The sequence below is a fragment of the Sapajus apella genome, unplaced genomic scaffold (genome assembly GCF_009761245.1).
Source record: "Sapajus apella isolate SASKATOON/1434 unplaced genomic scaffold, GSC_monkey_1.0 scaffold5, whole genome shotgun sequence".
Taxonomy (NCBI): Eukaryota; Metazoa; Chordata; class Mammalia; order Primates; family Cebidae; genus Sapajus; species Sapajus apella.
This window is the reverse complement of record NW_022436945.1, coordinates 31,337,690-31,357,298: the sequence shown is the minus strand read 5'-3', so window position 1 is coordinate 31,357,298 and position 19,609 is coordinate 31,337,690. Positions and strand designations below refer to the sequence as shown.

The window sequence follows — 19,609 nt, the reverse complement described above, 5'->3', positions numbered from 1 at the left end:
AAAGATTAACAAACTCGGTTTATTCAAATTTGAGTATTGGCAGGCATATTCTAAAAAATGAACAAAGTGAGTCTTATTTCGAAGAAAACAACAGTATTTGTTGCTAATGATAAAATGCAAGCTTTTAAGTGAAAATTTAAGTTGAAAAACACATCCATCCCTAGAGCCTGAGAGCTTACACATATTTAGAAATGTATCAACATCTGAAAGATCTATGTACCTCAGTGAATCAATATTTTCCAAAATACTCATTCATACTGTTATGGAATCATTCAGAGTACAAAGACAGACCAACATATTTTAATATAACAGTGTATAGTAGAGAATTAATCTTACCCAAAGAGAGTTTTGGCTTTTGTTCTCCATAACTGGGAGGGAAATTCTAGGCCCTTGACATGTTCTGCCTAAGAGTACCTTTGTTTACCTGGGGCATTAGCCAGTAGACAGTCTAACAATGTGATATATGATGGGGGCCTTTGGCCACACAGTATCTACTCTACCTCTAGAGGGGCTAGAGACAAAAGGTCAGCCACTCAGGCAGTGAACCATGGAGCCTGAATAAAATCTCTGGTCATCAAGTCTCAGATGAGCTTCCTGTTTAGCAACATATCATGCTACTGTCATATTTCACTACCACCAGGAGAGTAATATTGTACATTATACAGAAAAGACAATTAAAACTTCATGTATGGAACTTTCCTGACTCTGCCCTATGCACTTCTTCTGTTGGCTGATTTCAGTCAATATGCTTTCCCTATAAGAAGCCATAACCTATAATAAACCACACTGTGATGGGTTTAACATCATTCAGTGAGTTGTAAGAGTCCTAGTGAATTACCAAAACTGAAGGTACTCTAGGGAACCTCCTGAACTCACAGTTGGTATCAGAAGGAAGGACAGTCTTGTAGACTGTGCCCCCTACCTTCACAAGTAGCATATAAAAAGTTCTTTCATTGATTTAGGTTCTACCAGCTGTTACAACATCAAAAGAGAATATCACAATTACCTCAAAAGGCTATAGGAACAGTCCTCCCTTTCCTTCATATTCTTCAACCAACAAATCAAATCACTATAGACTGACGGCAGAAGCAGATATAGGAATCTAGCTGTCTTCTACTAAGCCAGGCATAAGAGACTATGGCAAAAACGTGAAATAATATTCTTTTTACTACTTTTTTTTCATTTTGGAAATATAACTATTTATATAAAAATGTGGCCAGGTGCAGTGGGTCACTCCTATAATCCCAGCACTTTGGAAGGCCAAGGCAGGCAGATCACTTGAGGTCAGGAGTTTGAGACCAGCCTGGCCAACATCATGAAACCCCATCTCTGCTAAAAAGGCATGGTGGGGGCACCTGTAGTCCCAGCTACTCAGAAGGCTGAGGCAGAAGAATCGCTTGAACCTGGGAGGCGGAGGCTGCAGTGAGCCGAGATTGTGCCACTGCACTCCAGCCTGGGCAACAGAGCGAGATTCTATCTTAGAAAAACAAACAAACAAATAAAAAGTTGTTTATATTAAATAGGTATGTGTTTTTTTAAAAAATAAATATTTTAAAATTTATCTGTTTTCATGCATGGTTTGGTAAATATCAATAACTAAAACTCAAACAAAATCTCTTTGGGGTCCACAACAATTGTTAAAAATGAAAGTCTTAAGACCCAAAATATTTGAGAAATCCTCATCTATAAACTTCAAAAACCATGTCAGATAAAGCTCACGATCTACAATATTAACAAAATCTTATTTGAAGTACTTTTAATCTAATCAGATATCTAGATTCTCAAAGAAAAACTTGTAAGATAGAGATAGGAGTTTTTTCCTTCAATATTTTACAAAATGAAAGAATAGTCAATATCAACTGAAGAAAATGCACAACCTTCAACAAACTATATACATTAAAGATCATTTAGAAGTTTTTATTCATTGCAAACAGAATTCAAATGCCAATAAATTGCAATTTGAGAACACAGACATTTTAAAAGACAACCTGATCAGGAGCAGGTAATATTTCTGTAACATAACCAATAAATTACAATAACCTTCAACTGAATAGAAACAAACAAAAACAGAAAATAATGTCAAACGGACTAAAAGCAAGATATACATTCTATTTTTTCTAACTTTTGACCAGAGTCTAAAGTTTCCTTTTCATCTTTCTCTGGGAACTTCCAAATTGCTTATTTAATGACAAACAACAACAAAAAAAACCCTTTGACTATTTTAGAAACAAAGCAGGCAGTAGAGAATAGTGGTTAAAAGTAAAGAATCTTGTTCAAATCACAATTTCCATATTTCCTTGGGTAAATTATTCAATTCTTTAACCCATTTTCTTGCTTATAAATACCTATACATTATGGAGTTACTGAGTAGGTGAAAGCATGCATGTGATGGATGCACGTCGTGTCTGTTGTAGAGTAAGTACTCAAAAAAATAGCTGGCATTATTATTACGTTATTTTTATGAATACAGCTTACTTTCAGTTCCTTCTCAAGTCTATCTACTTCAGCTCCTAAAGTATCAATAATATTTTCTCCATGTTTAAGCATAAAGGTCTCTAGTTCTTCAGGAGTTTTCACTTCTTGAATTTCCTGTAAAGAAAATGAAAACAGGAAAATAATTTTTTTTAAAGCATAGTTGGTACACTTATGACTTCTTTAAAAAAGGAAGAAAAAAAAAACCTTATAACAAACACCATTAAGTTTAATGAACATTTTTAAAACTTGAAGCCACAGACAATGGATTACCTATTTCCAAAACAATTCAGATCAAGGAAATTGAGTACAATACTACACATAGGTAGCACTACAAAATTACTGGGGAGATAACATAGTCAATAAATAGTTTTAGAATAACTATTTTCCCATAAGAAAAAAAATTTAATCGCTATCTCCGATCATTAAACAAATAGTTTGAAGTGGATGAAAGATAAAAGGGTAAAAAACAAACCAAAACACTACTAGAAGAGAAGAGGATATTTTTATGATATTGGGATATGGAAGGATTTTTCATGCAAAAGAATAAAAAGCATAGGGGAAAAGATTACAAATCTGACATTAAAATTAAAAATCATATTAAATCTTTTGTATAATAACAAAAAGAAAAGGAAGTTACAAACTGGAAAAAAAGAACTACATTTATACAAAGAATGTAAATTTATAAATTACATTTATACAAAGAATTATATTCTTTGTATAATTTACATAATTATTACATAAATATATTGTACAAATATGATATGAAAAATAAGGAGTTTCAAATCTATAAGAATAATACAAATCATGAAAAATCAGGCAGCAATGTAGAGGAAACTCCACTGGTCAATGAACTTCAACGTTTACTAACCTCAATGCTCCAAGAAATAAAATTAGAACAAGATACTATTTCACGCCTGACAAACTGGCAAAAATTTTAAAACTCTATCAATACAATCATGTAAGACTATGAACAAAGAACTTTGATATATAATGATGGAAGTTAAATTGACACACTTTGGAAAATAATTTGGTAAGATCTAGGCAAGTTGAAGATAAGTACATTCAATGGACCACCTATTTAAAATCTAGCTATCTATATATACACCACACTAAAAAAGCTTTCATATATGTGAACAAGGAAATGTGTGAGAATACAATCACGGCATTATTCCTAATCGTTTTACACTGGAAGTAATATGTCTATAACTAGACACAAAATAAATAAATTACAGCATATTCATAGGATGAAATACTCTATAACAATGAAAGTAAATTGACTTGAGATATATAAATTAACATGAAGGAATCTAAAAAATGCGTTGTTATGCAAATTGTAGCACTGCATACATATACTTTGATACCATTTATATCAATTTTTAAACATTCAAAATGTTACATATTATACTAAAAATGCTGAAAAGTACAACAATCTGAATGGAAAAGACAGGTACCAAATTCAGCATAATGTTTAATTCTAGGGATAGATGAAGAATGAGATCTAGAAACAGAAAATAGGGGCTTGAACTGTTATTGTAATTGATTTCTTTAAGACCTTAAGCAAACACACTATAGAGCAAGATGTTAAGAGCTGGAGAGCAGCAAGTGGTAACCTCTGTGCTGTTCATTATATTCTCTTTTATAAATTCTCTTAAACTATTCTTAATTAAAAAATAGATTCTGGAGTCAGGCAGATCTAAAGTCATATATGACTTCATCTCTATGGCACTGCAACTTCAGGTAAGTGACTTAATCTTTCTGTGTCTCAATTTCCCTATATGTTAAAATAAAAATGTTATTTCATTGTTGAAAGAACAGGGTTGTTGAGAGTAAATCAGAGTAAAAAGATTAAATGCACATAGCAAGCACTTAATAGTAAATTTGTTCTTCTGCTGTCTCCTCTGAATCCTTCCATAGTAAATAAAAAGGTCTCCGTCAAATTTTGGAAGCTAAGAAGTTGAGAGCTCAAGTGTCTTTACGACCTATAAAAAAAATTTCATTTTGTTTACCTTAAAAGTATTTTTCTAACCCTCAGTTATGTAATGAAATGATAAATAAATAAACTTACTTGTAACATTTGGTCAAAATCTTGTTTTTCCAAATATGATCTTGTAACAACTCGCCCATCAAAATCTACTTCTGCCTTAAATCTTACTTTACCTAATCCCAGATCTGTGGCTTTAACATCATGAATTGCCCTGCAATCAATAACAATGCATACAGATTTATTTATACATGCATACACATATATATACTTTAATAGCACAAAGTCTTGAATTCTTGTTTTTTTTCCCCACTAGTGACAAAAATGGACCAAGATGGTTTCAGAATATTCACTATTAAGTACCACTCATCATTTTCCAAGGTCCGCTGTCCATTTAGCTTTTTTTTTTTTTTTTTGCATGATATCATAGAAACGTGCAAATTTAACAAATGTTATTTTATGGTAATTTGTATACATATGAGTTGTAAAGCTTGTGTATTAAAAATTCATTAACTCAGCTAGGCGCACTGTCTCACACCTGTAATCCCAGCACTTTGGGAGGCCGAGGCGAGTGGATCACCTGAGATCAGAAGTTTCAGACCAGCCCAACCACCATGGTGAAACCCTGTCCACTAAAACTACAAAAAGCTGGGCGTGGTGGCGCATGCCTATAATTCCAGCTACTCGGGAGACTGAGGCAGGAGAATCGCTTGAACCCAGGAGGCAGAGGTTGCAGTGAGCCGAGATTGTGCCACTGCACTCCGGCCTGGGCAGGATGAGATGGTTTCAAAAAAAAAAAAAAAAAAAAAAGAAAATTCATTAACTCTAAATCACTTTTCTAAAATGTCATTTTATTTCATAAGCCTTTGTCTCCATATATCCACTTACCAATTTCCTACATGCCATATAAAAATTTGTTTTAATTTATAATAGTAATTTATAAGAGTATACTAACCAAGTATATGGTCACTGGCTTCTTTAAAAGTCTTCATACAATGCTGTGAAGATCTCTATTAGAATGAGGTTAATAATAACTGCTACATGGGATTGATGTTAGGAATAATGAGCTAATATATATATAAAATGTTTAATATAGTACAAACTATAAGGCAGGCATTTAATGAATGGCTTTCATAAAGTGGGTACAGTGACATCTTTATTTTATAGATGACAAAACCATCCCAGAGGGGCATAAGTGACTTGCTCAAGGTAATTCCACTAGTAAACAGCAGACCAGGACTCCCCAGCCCAGCTCTTCAGATACCCAAGCCCAGCGGTCTTTGCATCATACCCTTTTGCCTCCCAGACAGGAAAGCATATACTCAAGCATAACTACTTTTCATCCCTCCTGCCCTAACCCTCAGGAATCAATCTTGCCTAGGAACTGTTGAGAAATTCTCTTCTTTCTACAGTGATCACCATAAGATCTTTTTCTGTACAACATATATAACTAAACACTCTGAATTCTGAGGACATAGAGATCTACTAGAAAAACAATCCTAAGTAAGACTCCAAGTGTTCTTAAAACATTAGACTCTGATTTCTGAGTGATCCTGAGGAGGTTACTAAACACTGAGTCCTAATTTTTTTATCCATCTAATGAAGCTATATTTTAATCAACCATCAAGGGTGAAACAAGAATTAATGTTTTAATATTTATAAAGTTACATGTGCTCCAGTGAAAACAAAATTTGTTCAGATTGGCAAGAGGCTGTATCATTTATTCCTTTTTTTTTCCTCTCCTGGTAACTCACAGAACATATTTATTCATTTTCAAAAAGCACTTCTACTTTAGTCTTCACAGAGTATTAATAAATTTCATTATTTGGTTGATATGTAAGTAGCAACTAATAAATATATTTAGACATACTTTTTCCTTATGTTCTTACACATAACTAACTACAAACAGATAACTGTTTGGGACAGGCAGCTTCTCATATGGCTCCCAATGATCAATCCCTGCCTGGTATACACAAGCCCTTGTGTAATTCTCCCTGAATGTGGGCTAGACCTACCAAATGAGACAAAGTGATGAGATGTCATTTCCAACACCAGGTGACTAAGCTATGACTTTTGTCTTGTTTATACTCACTGTCTATTGCCTTAATCAGCTTGTACTCTTTGATTAAGCAAGCTGCCATGTTGAAGAGGCCCATGTGGCAAAGAGCTAAATCTTGCCAACAATCATGTGAATAAGGTTAGAAGCAACCCCTTCCCCAGGAGACGACTATAATCCCAGTCAATGCCTTGATTACAGTCTGCGAGAAACCCTGAAATAGAAGACTCAAATAAGCTGTGCCCTGATTCCTGACTCACAGAAACTTTAAGATGATAATATGTTGTTTAAACCACTAAGTTTTGGGCCAATTTGTCACACAGCAGTAGGTAACTAATACACTGTTTAAAAAATTGCATAAATTTTCTGGATTACTATCATGTATTTTTTCCAACAATTTAATCCATAGGTTTTCACTCTTCCAGAAAATTTCGAATTTGCCAGTCTTTCAGTTTGTAGCTCTTTTTTCAGACGTTGCTTATTAAACAATATATGCAAAATTATAAACATATATGTACCAACAACAGAGCACCAAAATATGTGATGCCAAAACTGAGAAGAAATGGAGAAACAGTAATTCAACAATAATAACTAGAGACTTCAATACTTTCAATTAATGGATAGAGGCCGAGCGCAGTGCTCACACCCAGCACTTTGGGAAGCCAAGGTGGGTGGATCACCTGAGGTCAGGAGTTTGAGACTAGACTGGCCAACAAGGTGAAACCCCATCTCTACTAAAAATACAAAAATTAGCTGAGCATGGTGATGAGTGCCTGTAATCCCAGATACTTTGGAGGGTGAGGCCAGGCGGCGGAGGTTGCAGTGAGCCAAGATCGCACCACTGCACTCCAGCATGGGCGACAAGAACAAAACTCCATCTTAAAAAGAAAAAAAAAAGGATAGAACAAGAGGACAAGGAGATCGTTATGGAAATTGAAATCTTGAACACTATAAACCAATTAGATATAACAAACATCTACAGAACACTCTACAGAACAACAGCAGAATATATTTTCTTCCAAGTACTCATGAATATTATCCAAGATCGACTATATGTAAGGCCATAAAACAAACCTCTGTAAATTTAAAAGGACAGGAATAATATATATTCTTAGACCATAATAGAACAAAATAATAAATCAATAATGGAAAGAAATCTTTGAAACTTGCAAATATATACAAATTAAGTAACATACTTCCCTAAATAACTGAAAAGAAAAAAAGAAATTAGAAAATACTGGTAGATTAATGAACATGGCACAATACACCAAAATGTATACAGTGCAATACTTAAAGGAAAATTTGTAGCTATGATTGTCTATTTTAAAAAAGAAGAAACATCAAATTAAAAGCTTAACCTTAAGACACTGGAAAAAGAGCAAACTAACCTGAAAGCAAGTAGAAGGAATAAAATAATAAAGATTAAAGCAGAAATTCATGAAAATGAAAATAGAAAAACAATAGAGAAAGTCAATTAAACCATAAGCTGGTTCTTTAGAAAAATCAAGAAAATGAATAAATCTTTAGCCAAACTAAACAAGAGAAGAGAAGATTCAAATTACAGAAATGAAAAGATGAGACATTAGTACCAACACTAAAGAAATAAAATGGATTATAAAGGAATATTATAAATAGCCGTATACCAGCAAATTAGGTAATTTAAAAGCAAAAGACAATTCCTAGAATACAAACTACTTAAACTTTTAGGTCAAGAAGAAACAGACCATCTGAACAGATCTATAACAAGAGATAGAATTACTAATCAAAAAACTACCCACACAGCAAAGCCCACATCCAGCTAGCTGAATTCTACCATTTAAAGAAGCTAACATCAATTATTCACAAAACTCTTCCAAAAAAATTGGAGAGAACACTTCCCAACTCATTCTCTGAAGCCAGTATTATCTTAATACCAAAACCAGACAAAAACATCACATGGGAAGGATATTAATTTGGATTATCTCACATTATGTTTCTAACTCTAATACTGATTTTAAGAATGCTCAGCTGCCCAGGCTATAGTGCTGTGGGTGGTATTCACAGACATGATCATTGAATACTATAAGTAGAAGACTTAAGTCTCAAACTCCTGGCCTCACGTGATCCTCCTGCCTAAGCCTCCTAAGTAGCTGGAACTATAGGCATGTGTCACTGCGCCCATCTCTCAACTTCTAATCTTGTTCCAATGAGATAGTTACTTTTCAAGAATAAACATATAGTGCATAAAATATACATCTAGTAATCATTAATATGTTTTACTAGCTCAGATATACAGGTCATTTTTAAAAGATTTACTTTAAATATTTCAAGTATAACACAAAACATTTTCTTATTTTAAAGTTTGAAAAAAAATAGGGCGAGTTAGTAGAAAATTGGGTTTTTAAAGGTTTGTTCTTTCACTTCATTAAAAAAACCACAATGCCGCTGGAATTTCACTGAAAAGCACTACTAGAATTCTATATTGCTTCTGCTGATTATCTCCTGTCTCCAGTTCCTTAGTTTTAATAATTTAAAAGAGAAAGATTATAAGAAAAATATTTAAAATAAGCTAAAACAAAGAGTCTATTTTCAAAATAAATATAAATTATATTTAATTTGGTAATCATTTCCCAATGAATAAAAATCTTTTTGAATTTATGTTCAATTTGTAATTGCAATGCGAATATACGGCAACTCTACAGGTTCCACATTATGTCCACATTAAGAAGGCAACTACTTTGCAAACTTCTATTCTCATTATATCATCTGACTGTTCCTTATTCTAAAACTCAGATGTATACAAAATTTAAAAGGGAACTTATAAGGAGTTTCCTAAGTGTACTCTTTCTTCCAAGATTATAATTCTGAAAAGTAAAATATTAAAAAGTTCTGACGACCAGGAATCCAAAACTTTCTCTGGAAGTTTTTACAAACCAAGCATTTCTGTTTTTTAATATGTTTTTGTAAGCCTTAATAGGATTACTGGAATAAGGCTGACCTTACTGATGGGTCATTCTCCAGGAGTTCAGTGAGCCGCTGTACTTGTTCTGGCTGGATGGACCGCCCTAAGAGTGCTTCTGTATTAGTGTAGATGAGGAATGCTGAGACCACGCCTAATAAGGTGCCCACACCCAAAGAACCTAGGCTGTCATACAGTGGATTGCCTAAATAAAGCACATTAAAAAAAATCAGTAAATTAACATTTTCCATTATTTCAGTGAAGTTTATAGAGAGCAAAGAACCAGAACTAGTAAATCAAGGCACTTGAAATTTAGTCCTAATTTCTTTAATTACTTCTTTTAATGACTACTAATAATTTTAGTATACTACAAAATGAGGATGCTACAATTTGCTCCATATTACATAAGAATATTGTGTGCCATAATTGTTTAAGATCTCTGACTTGTAATTTGTCATTACATATATAAAGTTTCAGAGCACATTCATATTAAAGATACCATATACCAAAAAATGACACGATGAAGAGTCCATTTCTTTTAGATACATCAATAGCAGTCTTCCTATACCATATAGACAAAAATAACAGTGAAATCAAAAGCTGAAAGAAACCATTTTCTGTGTCTTCTTCCTACTAATGTTCTGTAAGAGAATTAAAGCCTACAGAAAATAATATGGGTGACTCTTCTCGTCCAACCAAGGATGATATATAGCTGGTATCATTTTAGATACAAAGGAGAGAAGTTAATTCATTACATGTCATATGTGCCTCAAGGTGGTGGTTCTCAAAGTGTGATTCCTGGACCAGCAGCATCACTTGAAAACTTCGTAGAGAAGCAAATTCTCAGGCCTCATTTCAGGCCTTCTGAATCAAAAATTCTGGATGTGGGTTTTCACATTATGTGTTTCCCTAAGCCCTTTAGGTGATTCTGATGCTAATGTTTGCCTTAGGTTGTTAGGGCTTCTCTCCCAGAACCAATGAGAAAGGCTGGCTTATCATCTATGAATGTATAGGTAGTATTTACATAACAGACACTAATAAATACATTTTAAATTTTTATAATAAATTTTACACATGACTTTTATGACTAGAAGTCTTTTTATTCCAAATATGAAATGTCATCAATATTATATTTAACTCTTTAAATGCTTGATAAAACATAATTTTGCTAAGCTGTAACACTAGAAAGCACACTTGTTTATCTATACTAAGTGCTAAAAATGATACACTTGTAAAACATTATCCATTAGAAGTGTTGTAATTATATAGCTCAAAATCAAATATTGCTCTTTAGAAATCCAAATTTAAAGTTATTTTTATTTAAATATGTACATTTATGTACTCTTATAGAAATCACAGGAGTATTAGCGGAAAGAAAATACCTTTTTAAAGAAAACTTTTATTTCTTGGCATGCTATTTAATTTGAATAAATTAGCTAATTAAGTAAAATTTAATTCATTAAAATACATTACATATTTTTGTAAGTTTGATTTGATTGGTTTCTATTATTATGTAAAATAAAATAAATTATTCAAAGTTGACTTCTGCATCAAGTCACACTTTTCTTAAGCCTAAAATTTTGCTAATAATTTATGTTCAAAAACAGTCTAAAACTATATGGTCAATCAGAAAAACAATCAACATTTTTACAAATATTTTGGATCACAATAAACAACAGAGAATGCCGGTTTGGTCTTAAAATGCACACTCAAAATGAGAAAGAAGTGTTCATATTTCAGACTTTTTGAAGAAACACTGCAGAACTGTGGAAGCCTGTCACTTAAAATTATTTTAAATATGTAAGGACAAATAGAGAAGAATGGAAGAAGTTCCTTTCCAAGAGAATTCCAACTTCATAAATTGAGTCTTTTCATGTTAAATGGTTCTTTTGCTTTAGAAAATAAAATTAAATAGATTTTGTCTTTTAATTTACCTATATTGTAGTGCCCTCAAAACACTTAATTTGCTACCAAAATGAAGACAGAACCAACTTAGAGTTAAAGAAATAGGAAGGTAACAGTAGTTATTATTGGCAATAAGGGTGGAAAAAGACAAATGAACAAGAGTAACAATATACAGTAAGTCCTCACGTTGTCAATAGGTTCTCAGAAACTGTGACTTTACAGGAAACAACATATAAAAAAACAAATTTTACCATAAGCTAACTGATATAAACAAGTGTTAAGTTCCTATGGCATATTTCTGGTCACAAAAACATCACTGAACTTCTAAGACCCAAAACATGTCTAATATTGAACACTGAAATAAATGTGAGCTACATACACATTTTCAAAAATTTAATAAAAACTATGTAAAATAATTATTTACCCAATTTTTGGTAAATCAGTGAGTATTGGCAGTAATGGTGGTGGTGGGTTAAATCAAGGAATAAATGTTTGCAAAGTGAAAATTATAAGGAACAGCTCTTACCACCACATAATTCAAAAATAATCACAAATAAGTGGGCTTGCAAAGTGCTTTCATACATTGGTTACTGTCCTGCATCTGTCTGATTATCACCTAATTGAGCCTATCCTAACCAGCCCTGGCCAGGATGCCATCCCATGGCAGGGCACACTTACACACACACCCACACTCACTTAGACTGGGACGATTTAGACACCCCATTTTACTGAACATGCACAGCACTGTGATGTGGGAGGAAGTTGGAGTGCCTGAAGAAAACCCATGCAGATAAAGGAAGAATGAGCAAACTCCACAGAGATGGTGGCCCCCAGTTAGGAACTGATTTTTTTTCTCAACAATGTTATAACAAAATCAAGTTGAAGAAAACAATGTTATTTGAGGGCCTACTGTATATTTGTCTAGAACTTTAGAGTTCATTAAAGCTCTCATATTTTCTTAATAAACCTATTAGGTTACCAAGGCAAATATTATCTACACTTTCAATATATAAATAAAAAGTTCAGAGTGATTGTACAATTTTTTAAGTCACAGTTAGAAAGATTTACAGTATTACAGAAATACTCTACTAATAGCGTTTCTTATTTCTAATTTAGAGACATTTTTAATTCAAATAAACCTGAATACTTTTGCTGACCAAATGTCTTATACAAGTCAATGATCAGTATGGAATTAATATTTAACAATTTATTGGTTTAATATTATTCAATGATATAAGAGAAAATTCCCAAATATTAGAGAATTATTTAAGTAGGACAAATAAATCACCTATAATTTAGGAAATATTTACCTGTTATAGAAGTAAGGCCCATGCAAGTGGCTGCTATTATAACTCCCAAGACTGCAGCAGTATCCTCCAATAATATGACATTTGTGCTAGGATCACGACTTTCCATTACTTAGTCATTGGGGAAGAGACAAGAAAAGAAAATTTCTAAAATCTTAACTTGACACTATCAGATAACATTTTAATAAGTATCCATTTAAAAAATCAAGACATAAATTAAGATTTAAAAAGTATATGAGAGATCATGATTTTCAAAACCTTGTTCAATGCAAACATAATTTCTTGGTTTAAATGTCAACAATAACTGATACCTAAAGTCAAATTACTTTCTCAAGTTATACAACTATATAAAGAAATAACTTAGTTCACTTAAGTCAAATCCCAACATAAGGTATCCATGTTCAAATTTCTATACTACATTTTAATAAGGGATGAAGGATATGTAAGAGCCACACAGGGACAATATGCAGATATATTTTGTACATATCTATTAGGAACAAAGCAATAATAGCACTAAGTAATTTGAAGCAAATAAAAGAGGTGAAACAAACACCTGATTTCTAAAATACATACCATATTTGTAAAATGACATTCCTTTGGCCCGAGCACTCCTACGAAGTTCATTTACAGCAACAAGAAGTGTTGCTAAAAGAAAAGCATTCATATCAGCAAGACAGAAACTTCAGGCCTCCAAACTTTAAAGATGGCATCTCAAAAGATAAACAAATAGGCACAACATTTTAAAACTAGGGTTGGCAATAAGGAAAAGTTCTATGTTAACTAGTGATTATTAATTAATCATTATGCTAAAGTGAACCCCATAATTCTAAACCATAATAACTAAATGTAACTGCTAGTAACAACAGCCTTAGTTTATTAAAGAGTTTCTATTTGGCAGCACCACACTAGCCACAATCACTTTTGAGCCTCCCAGTCATTTGAGGCAGGTGGTGTTACAACCATTTTATAGACTTTCAAAAGATGAGGGGCCCCATAAACTTATATAATCAAGATCTGTCAATTAAACATAACATTAATTTTAAAAAGAGATGAAGGGAACATTATACGTAGAAAGTTAAAATGTTTCAGAAGTGAACATGAGTACAGCAGTGAATCAGGCAGTTTTATACTGATATTAGCAGTTCTCTCATCATTCTTCTATAGCTGTATATTTCAAACACTTTGAAATATTTGTATGACAAGAGCCAGGATTCTTCTGATTCACACTATTAAACTCTGATTTTTAAAAGTTCAGTTTAGTTATATTTTTTATACTCCATTTCAAATGTTTTGAGTATTATGATACTCAAAAATAAAACATACTTTCCCTTTTAAGTAAGTAAAATAATTATTTATCCAATTTTTAGTGACTCAGTGAGTAACGGCAATAGTAGTGGTAGTGGGTTCAATCAAGGAATAATGTTTGCAAAGTGAAAATTGTAAGACACACCTCTGAACACCACAGAGTTCAAAGATAACAACAAATATGGTGGGCTTGCTGAGCGCTTTCATACCACATCAGTTATTGTCCTGCAACTGTCTGATTATCACCTACTTGAGCCTATCCTGGCAGCTCAGGACATAAGAAGAAATGAGCCCTGGCCAGGATGACATCCCGTGGCACGGCATACTTATACACACACCTATAGCTATCCATTATAGGAACAACCACAGCACATTATACAAAGACTTTACTCCCTAAAAGTAGAGAAAGCTTAGATGCCTATTCCCACACTTACTTTTTTTTAATCAACAGAACTTAGCAAACTATAATAATGGGCAGGTGAATATATATTACTAAATTAAGAATAGAGACATACTTTGTGACAGTACATACCTCCTTCAGATAATAATGATCCTGCTAAAATACAATAGGCCTAGGAAAGAAATATTAAAATAAAGCATACATTAAGTACTTGCAATCACAATTGTTCATATATAAAGTCTGTAATGTCTAAAACAAAAACATAAACTCAAATCTAAGCCAGACAATAAGGTTACTAATGGGAAACAACTCAGATGAGGACAATGAGATATGATCTGACATCAGGGGTTGTGGACACCAGATAAACAAGAGCCACACCCAAATCCAAGTAATTTCTGGATTTTACTTGGATGTCTAATATCAAGAAAATCCTGATTCAGAAAGATAAGTAGTTATAAACAGTAACCAATTTTTTTTTTTTTTTGGTAACACCGCATTCCCTGTAATCCCAGGATACTCTTGAATTAAAGATGGCAAGAAAAGCTTTAGTCCTGGGTGAAAAAAAAAAAAAAAAAGATTTAACCTAGCAACACAATTTTATTTTAATGAAATATGAACAAAACATCTACAGAATTTTCAGCAATGTTTAGAACCCTAGGCTTTCCTAAAATAGATGTTTAAAAACTTTGAACCCAGTCCAACACTATTTTAAACAGGGCTATAGTCTAATGGAAACCCATTTCGTTAATGAAACACCCAAGAGCTTTTACAAGTTTTAAAACTTATACACAACTGAAAATTTAACTAATTTCCTAATCTCTCTCTTTTTTTTTAAGACAGGGTTTCACCATGTTGGTCAGGCTGGTCTTGAACTCCCGACCTCAGGTGATCCGCCCGCCTTGGCCTCCAAAGTGCTGGAATTACAGGTGTTAGCCACCACGCCCAGCCACTAATTACTAATCTCTAACTCCAGAGACTGCTTTGCCTCTGCAAAGTGATGTTATACAAATTAGAAGAATGCTAGGACAATGAAGTACCCATAATGTGGCCACATCTTTTCAGAATGGAGGAAATACATTTGTTTGTTTTAATTACATGAAATGTATTATGGTAAGATACTAGTCAATCAAAACTATAGGAAACTAGAGAATAACAAATAAGCTTAGTTTAATGGGCTTGTTATTAAGCAGATTTGCATGAGATAACAGGATATTAAAGAACTAGACAGACTAATTCTGCCTAGTTCCGACTACAACCCAAAATACAGAAAAAAACAGGTACAAATATCCCCACATTCCAAAAAAGGTGTTATACCATCTATTTAGGCCTTGCACAGAAGGTAGCCCAAGCCTGGGGCCTCTACCCACTAGACTACATGCTAACTTCACATCCTCTAGACCATATAGGAAGAAGAGGTTGAGGCGGCCAAAAGTAAAGATTTCTTTGGTGAAAGCTGTTGAGCTGCTAAGATTGCTCAGTAAGCTTGATGTGTGCCGCCGGGATACTGGATATCACAGCAAACTGTCTGATGCATAGCTGAGTGATACATCATATGCAAGTCTACTAACTGATATTGGCTATTATCAGCAGAGTACATCACTGGGCTTGATTAAAAAAGCAAAAACCTGCACTCCCATGGAAAGTGTGTTACAGATGTCTGTTTTAACACACAGGTCCCTAGGAGTCTTTTATAAGGACATCAACTGCTCAAAGGGCATTCTTCCCAAATGCAAGACAACTTCAGCACTGTCTGGAACCACACCATGAGATGCAGAGCTGAGAGGGTGGGCTACGTGACCAATTTGGGCAGCCATAGCCAGAGTAGCCAAGCAGGGTAATCTCCAAGAAGTGTCCATGGGGGGAAAAAAAGACAGCTTTAAACATCTACAAAGGCCAGAGGAAACCAATGCAAAATAACAGTGTAGTCAGTAGAGTAGTATGATTTTGTCCCCTATCCCAACTTTCAACACTGCCTAGGGAATAGGAGAGAGGAGCAGAGCCCTAGAGGGGATCATACGGGTGATCATCCTGCCATCCTCCTGTTCCCCCAGTGCAGGCTTCCTATTACATGGGACTGGATATTTTAATTATTGAAATGAGACTATTCTTGGGACCAAAAGTGAACAGAGGGTTTTCTTATTCCTCAACAGTAACTGGAGAAATTAAAGCAACTTCCCAAGATTTTAACCGAGGAGACAGGGTTTGATAATTGGTACCTCCATAGATCTTGTTCAACATCATTGAATCTTTTTTTTTTTTTTTTTTTTTTTTTTTTTTTTGGAGACGGAGTTTCGCTCTTGTTACCCAGGCTGGAGTGCAATGGCGTGATCTCGGCTCACCGCAACCTCCGCCTCCTGGGTTCAGGCAATTCTCCTGTCTCAGCCTCCTGAGTAGCTGGGATTACAGGCACGCACCACCATGCCCAGCTGATTTTTTGTAGTTTTAGTAGAGATGGGGTTTCACCGTGTTGACCAGGATGGTCTCGATCTCTTGACCTCGTGATCCACCCGCCTCGGCCTCCCAAAGTGCTGGGATTACGGGCGTGAGCCACCGCGCCCGGCAACATCATTGAATCTTATGGATTTAGAGGTTATGTCCAGTCACATTCTAAAAAATAAACTACAGATACATAATCCTATATTACACAGCCAAGAAGGTATATGTCATTCTTTAACACCAGTATGACAAAGGCTTTCTATTGTACACAATCACTACGTCATAAGACTTTAAAACTGGAGAGAAAAAAAGAGGATTACCCATAGAAGGGATTCTATTGGTTGAGGATGAAGCAATCCCATGACTCCATGGTACCAAGATAGTCCTGCACCCATCATGAAAATACCAACACCACTAATTAGTGAAGAAATATAGCGCATATTCGAAAATCCGTACCTGAAAAATAGAAAAGAATATAGTTTGCAAGAAATACGAATGGTTTCCTTTAAAAATATAAGCTTAATAGGTCAATGAAAAAGACTCAGTATATCAAGATGTCATAATTTTATACTAAGATGCAAGTGCTAAGCTTGAAAAGCAATATGTAAAGTGGAAAAAAAACTGTAAGATCTTTGAAAATACATAAAAATAAAGTGAATACCATTTAATTCAGGTATTTTCTAATCTCTTTTCCAAATAGCCTATTTTGATTTAGAGAGCCACTTTACTGTTATGTACCACAAATCCTCGTAAAATTTATCTTTTAAAAAATGCATTCAGATGTTTAATGAACAGGATAACATTTAAATTTCCTTGTAATGCAGCTTTTAACTGAATATTTTCATCTTTTTGTGCAGCAGTCTATGATTTATATTACCTATAATTTGATGCTGGATACAGAAGTTTACAACACATAATTTGTTGCTAGTTCCGAACAGGTTAGCACACAGGAACTTTTATCTATTACTAGAAGTAAGATCTTCAGTTTTCTGGGTGTTTTCATGGTGTTGAAATCTCAATTATTTTTCAAGCACGCTTCATCAATATGTACATTATTTTGTATTATTGTAAGAACTGACATAATACTTAGTATTAAAGGTGTTCAAAATATATTAATAACATACTAGAGGAGGAAAAAAATCACTCTTTCATAAAAACATTTCCTGGAAAATTTAGTTCCAAACTCAAACTCAGTGGCACTCTTCTGAGAAATACAAATATAAACAAGAATTCTTAATCAAACTGCTCTTGGAATTCCTTTTTGCAAAGATGTAATCCTGCCACAGGAAATTCCCAGTTTAGAGATGTGACAATGCGACAGCTCACTCAGAAAAATTTACTTTCTTTTTCTTTTTTGAGACGTAGTTTCACTCTTGTTACCCAGGCTGGAGTGCAATGGCGCGATCTCGGCTCACCGCAACCTCCGCCTCCTGGGTTCAGGCAATTCTCCTGCCTCAACCTCCTGAGTAGCTGGGATTACAGGCACGCGCCACCATGCCCAGCTGATTTTTTGTAGTTTTAGTAGAGATGGGGTTTCACTGTGTTGACCAGGATGGTCTCGATCTCTTGACCTCGTGATCCACCCGCCTCAGCCTCCCAAAGTGCTGGGATTACAGGCTTGAGCCACCATGCCCGGCAGAAAAATTTACTTTCTTCTAAAGTTACCCCCAAAGTAATACAGAATATATATTTATTTAAAGTAAATTAATATCTAAAATAAATGGCATTACTTATACTTTAGTTGATTTCGAGAAACTATTAATTCTTATTGAAAATTTTAATTATGCAGACCTAAACTGTCCGATATGATGAGCCACTAGCTACATGTGGCAATTTAAACTTAAATAAATTAAAACTAGATATAGTTTAAAATTTAGTTCTTCAGTTGCACTAGCCACATTTCAAGTGCTCAATAGCTACATGTAGTTAGCTACTACCATACTGGACAGATACAGAATATTTCCACAATTGCAGAAAATTCTGTTGGGCAGCACTAAAGTAGACTATAAAAATACCTTGAGAAGAAATCTTCACAACCTAAAATTTAAAATTTTCACCTTCTTTTTAAAAATCTTTCATATATAAAACTGGCCAAGAAAAAAAAATTTTCTTAAGATGGTAGAACACTGTAATGATGTGTAATTAACACACTAAAGAACTATTCTCTATATTAGCTTACTGACAGTTACAGAACATTCAAGTATATCATTTATAGGAAAATAGTAGTACTGCTTTCAAGTAAAGAAAGGCATTTCTAAAGAACAGAGGTAGATGCCTTTACAGAAATAAAACTGCGTTTTTTTGGCCTTAAGATTTATCAAATTCTCTTACTGAAGCTAGTCTTAAAATGATGCATGTGGAATTCAAAAATTTTAGATGGTTATGTTAATAGAAGCAATAGAAAAAAAACCTCTGCATCAAATAATGGCTATGATTCAAAATAATACATTCTAAAAAGTATACTCATTTTACAAATAAATAATTCTGAAATATTAACAAAATACAAATTGTTAATCACAAACAGGACTAAAATAAGTCTGTATGTAATAGAAGTTACCCAAATTTTAGATTGGACAGTCTATGAGTCTAAATCTAGAATATATGTTTCCTTGGACCAAAATAAAGCAGATCTCTAAGATCAAAATATGTGCTTTATTATCAAATATGAAGAAAACAAGATCTCCATGCTGTGCTGCAAAGCATAAAAATAACTCCATTTTCAAATTATACCTTGAATTTACTTTGACACAGTGGTGAGTTCTGCATTTTAGATACTACAGTGGAAGAAATGACCAAATCTTTAACA

General features: G+C 33.7%; 1 protein-coding gene across 2 annotated transcripts in view; it reads right to left on the bottom strand.

Annotated features, from left to right (window-relative positions):
• Positions 1-19,609, bottom strand: part of SLC30A9 (solute carrier family 30 member 9) — a 103,782-nt gene that overhangs the window by 5,628 nt on the left and 78,545 nt on the right. For both annotated transcript variants that reach the window (XM_032274058.1, XM_032274059.1), the window contains 7 exons: positions 17,124-17,259; positions 14,500-14,539; positions 13,236-13,307; positions 12,666-12,773; positions 9,490-9,655; positions 4,541-4,670; positions 2,476-2,589 (listed from right to left, as the gene is read on the bottom strand). In XM_032274058.1, coding sequence (XP_032129949.1) covers positions 2,476-2,589; positions 4,541-4,670; positions 9,490-9,655; positions 12,666-12,773; positions 13,236-13,307; positions 14,500-14,539; positions 17,124-17,259 — 766 coding nt within the window. The remainder of the gene's footprint in view (positions 1-2,475; positions 2,590-4,540; positions 4,671-9,489; positions 9,656-12,665; positions 12,774-13,235; positions 13,308-14,499; positions 14,540-17,123; positions 17,260-19,609) is intronic.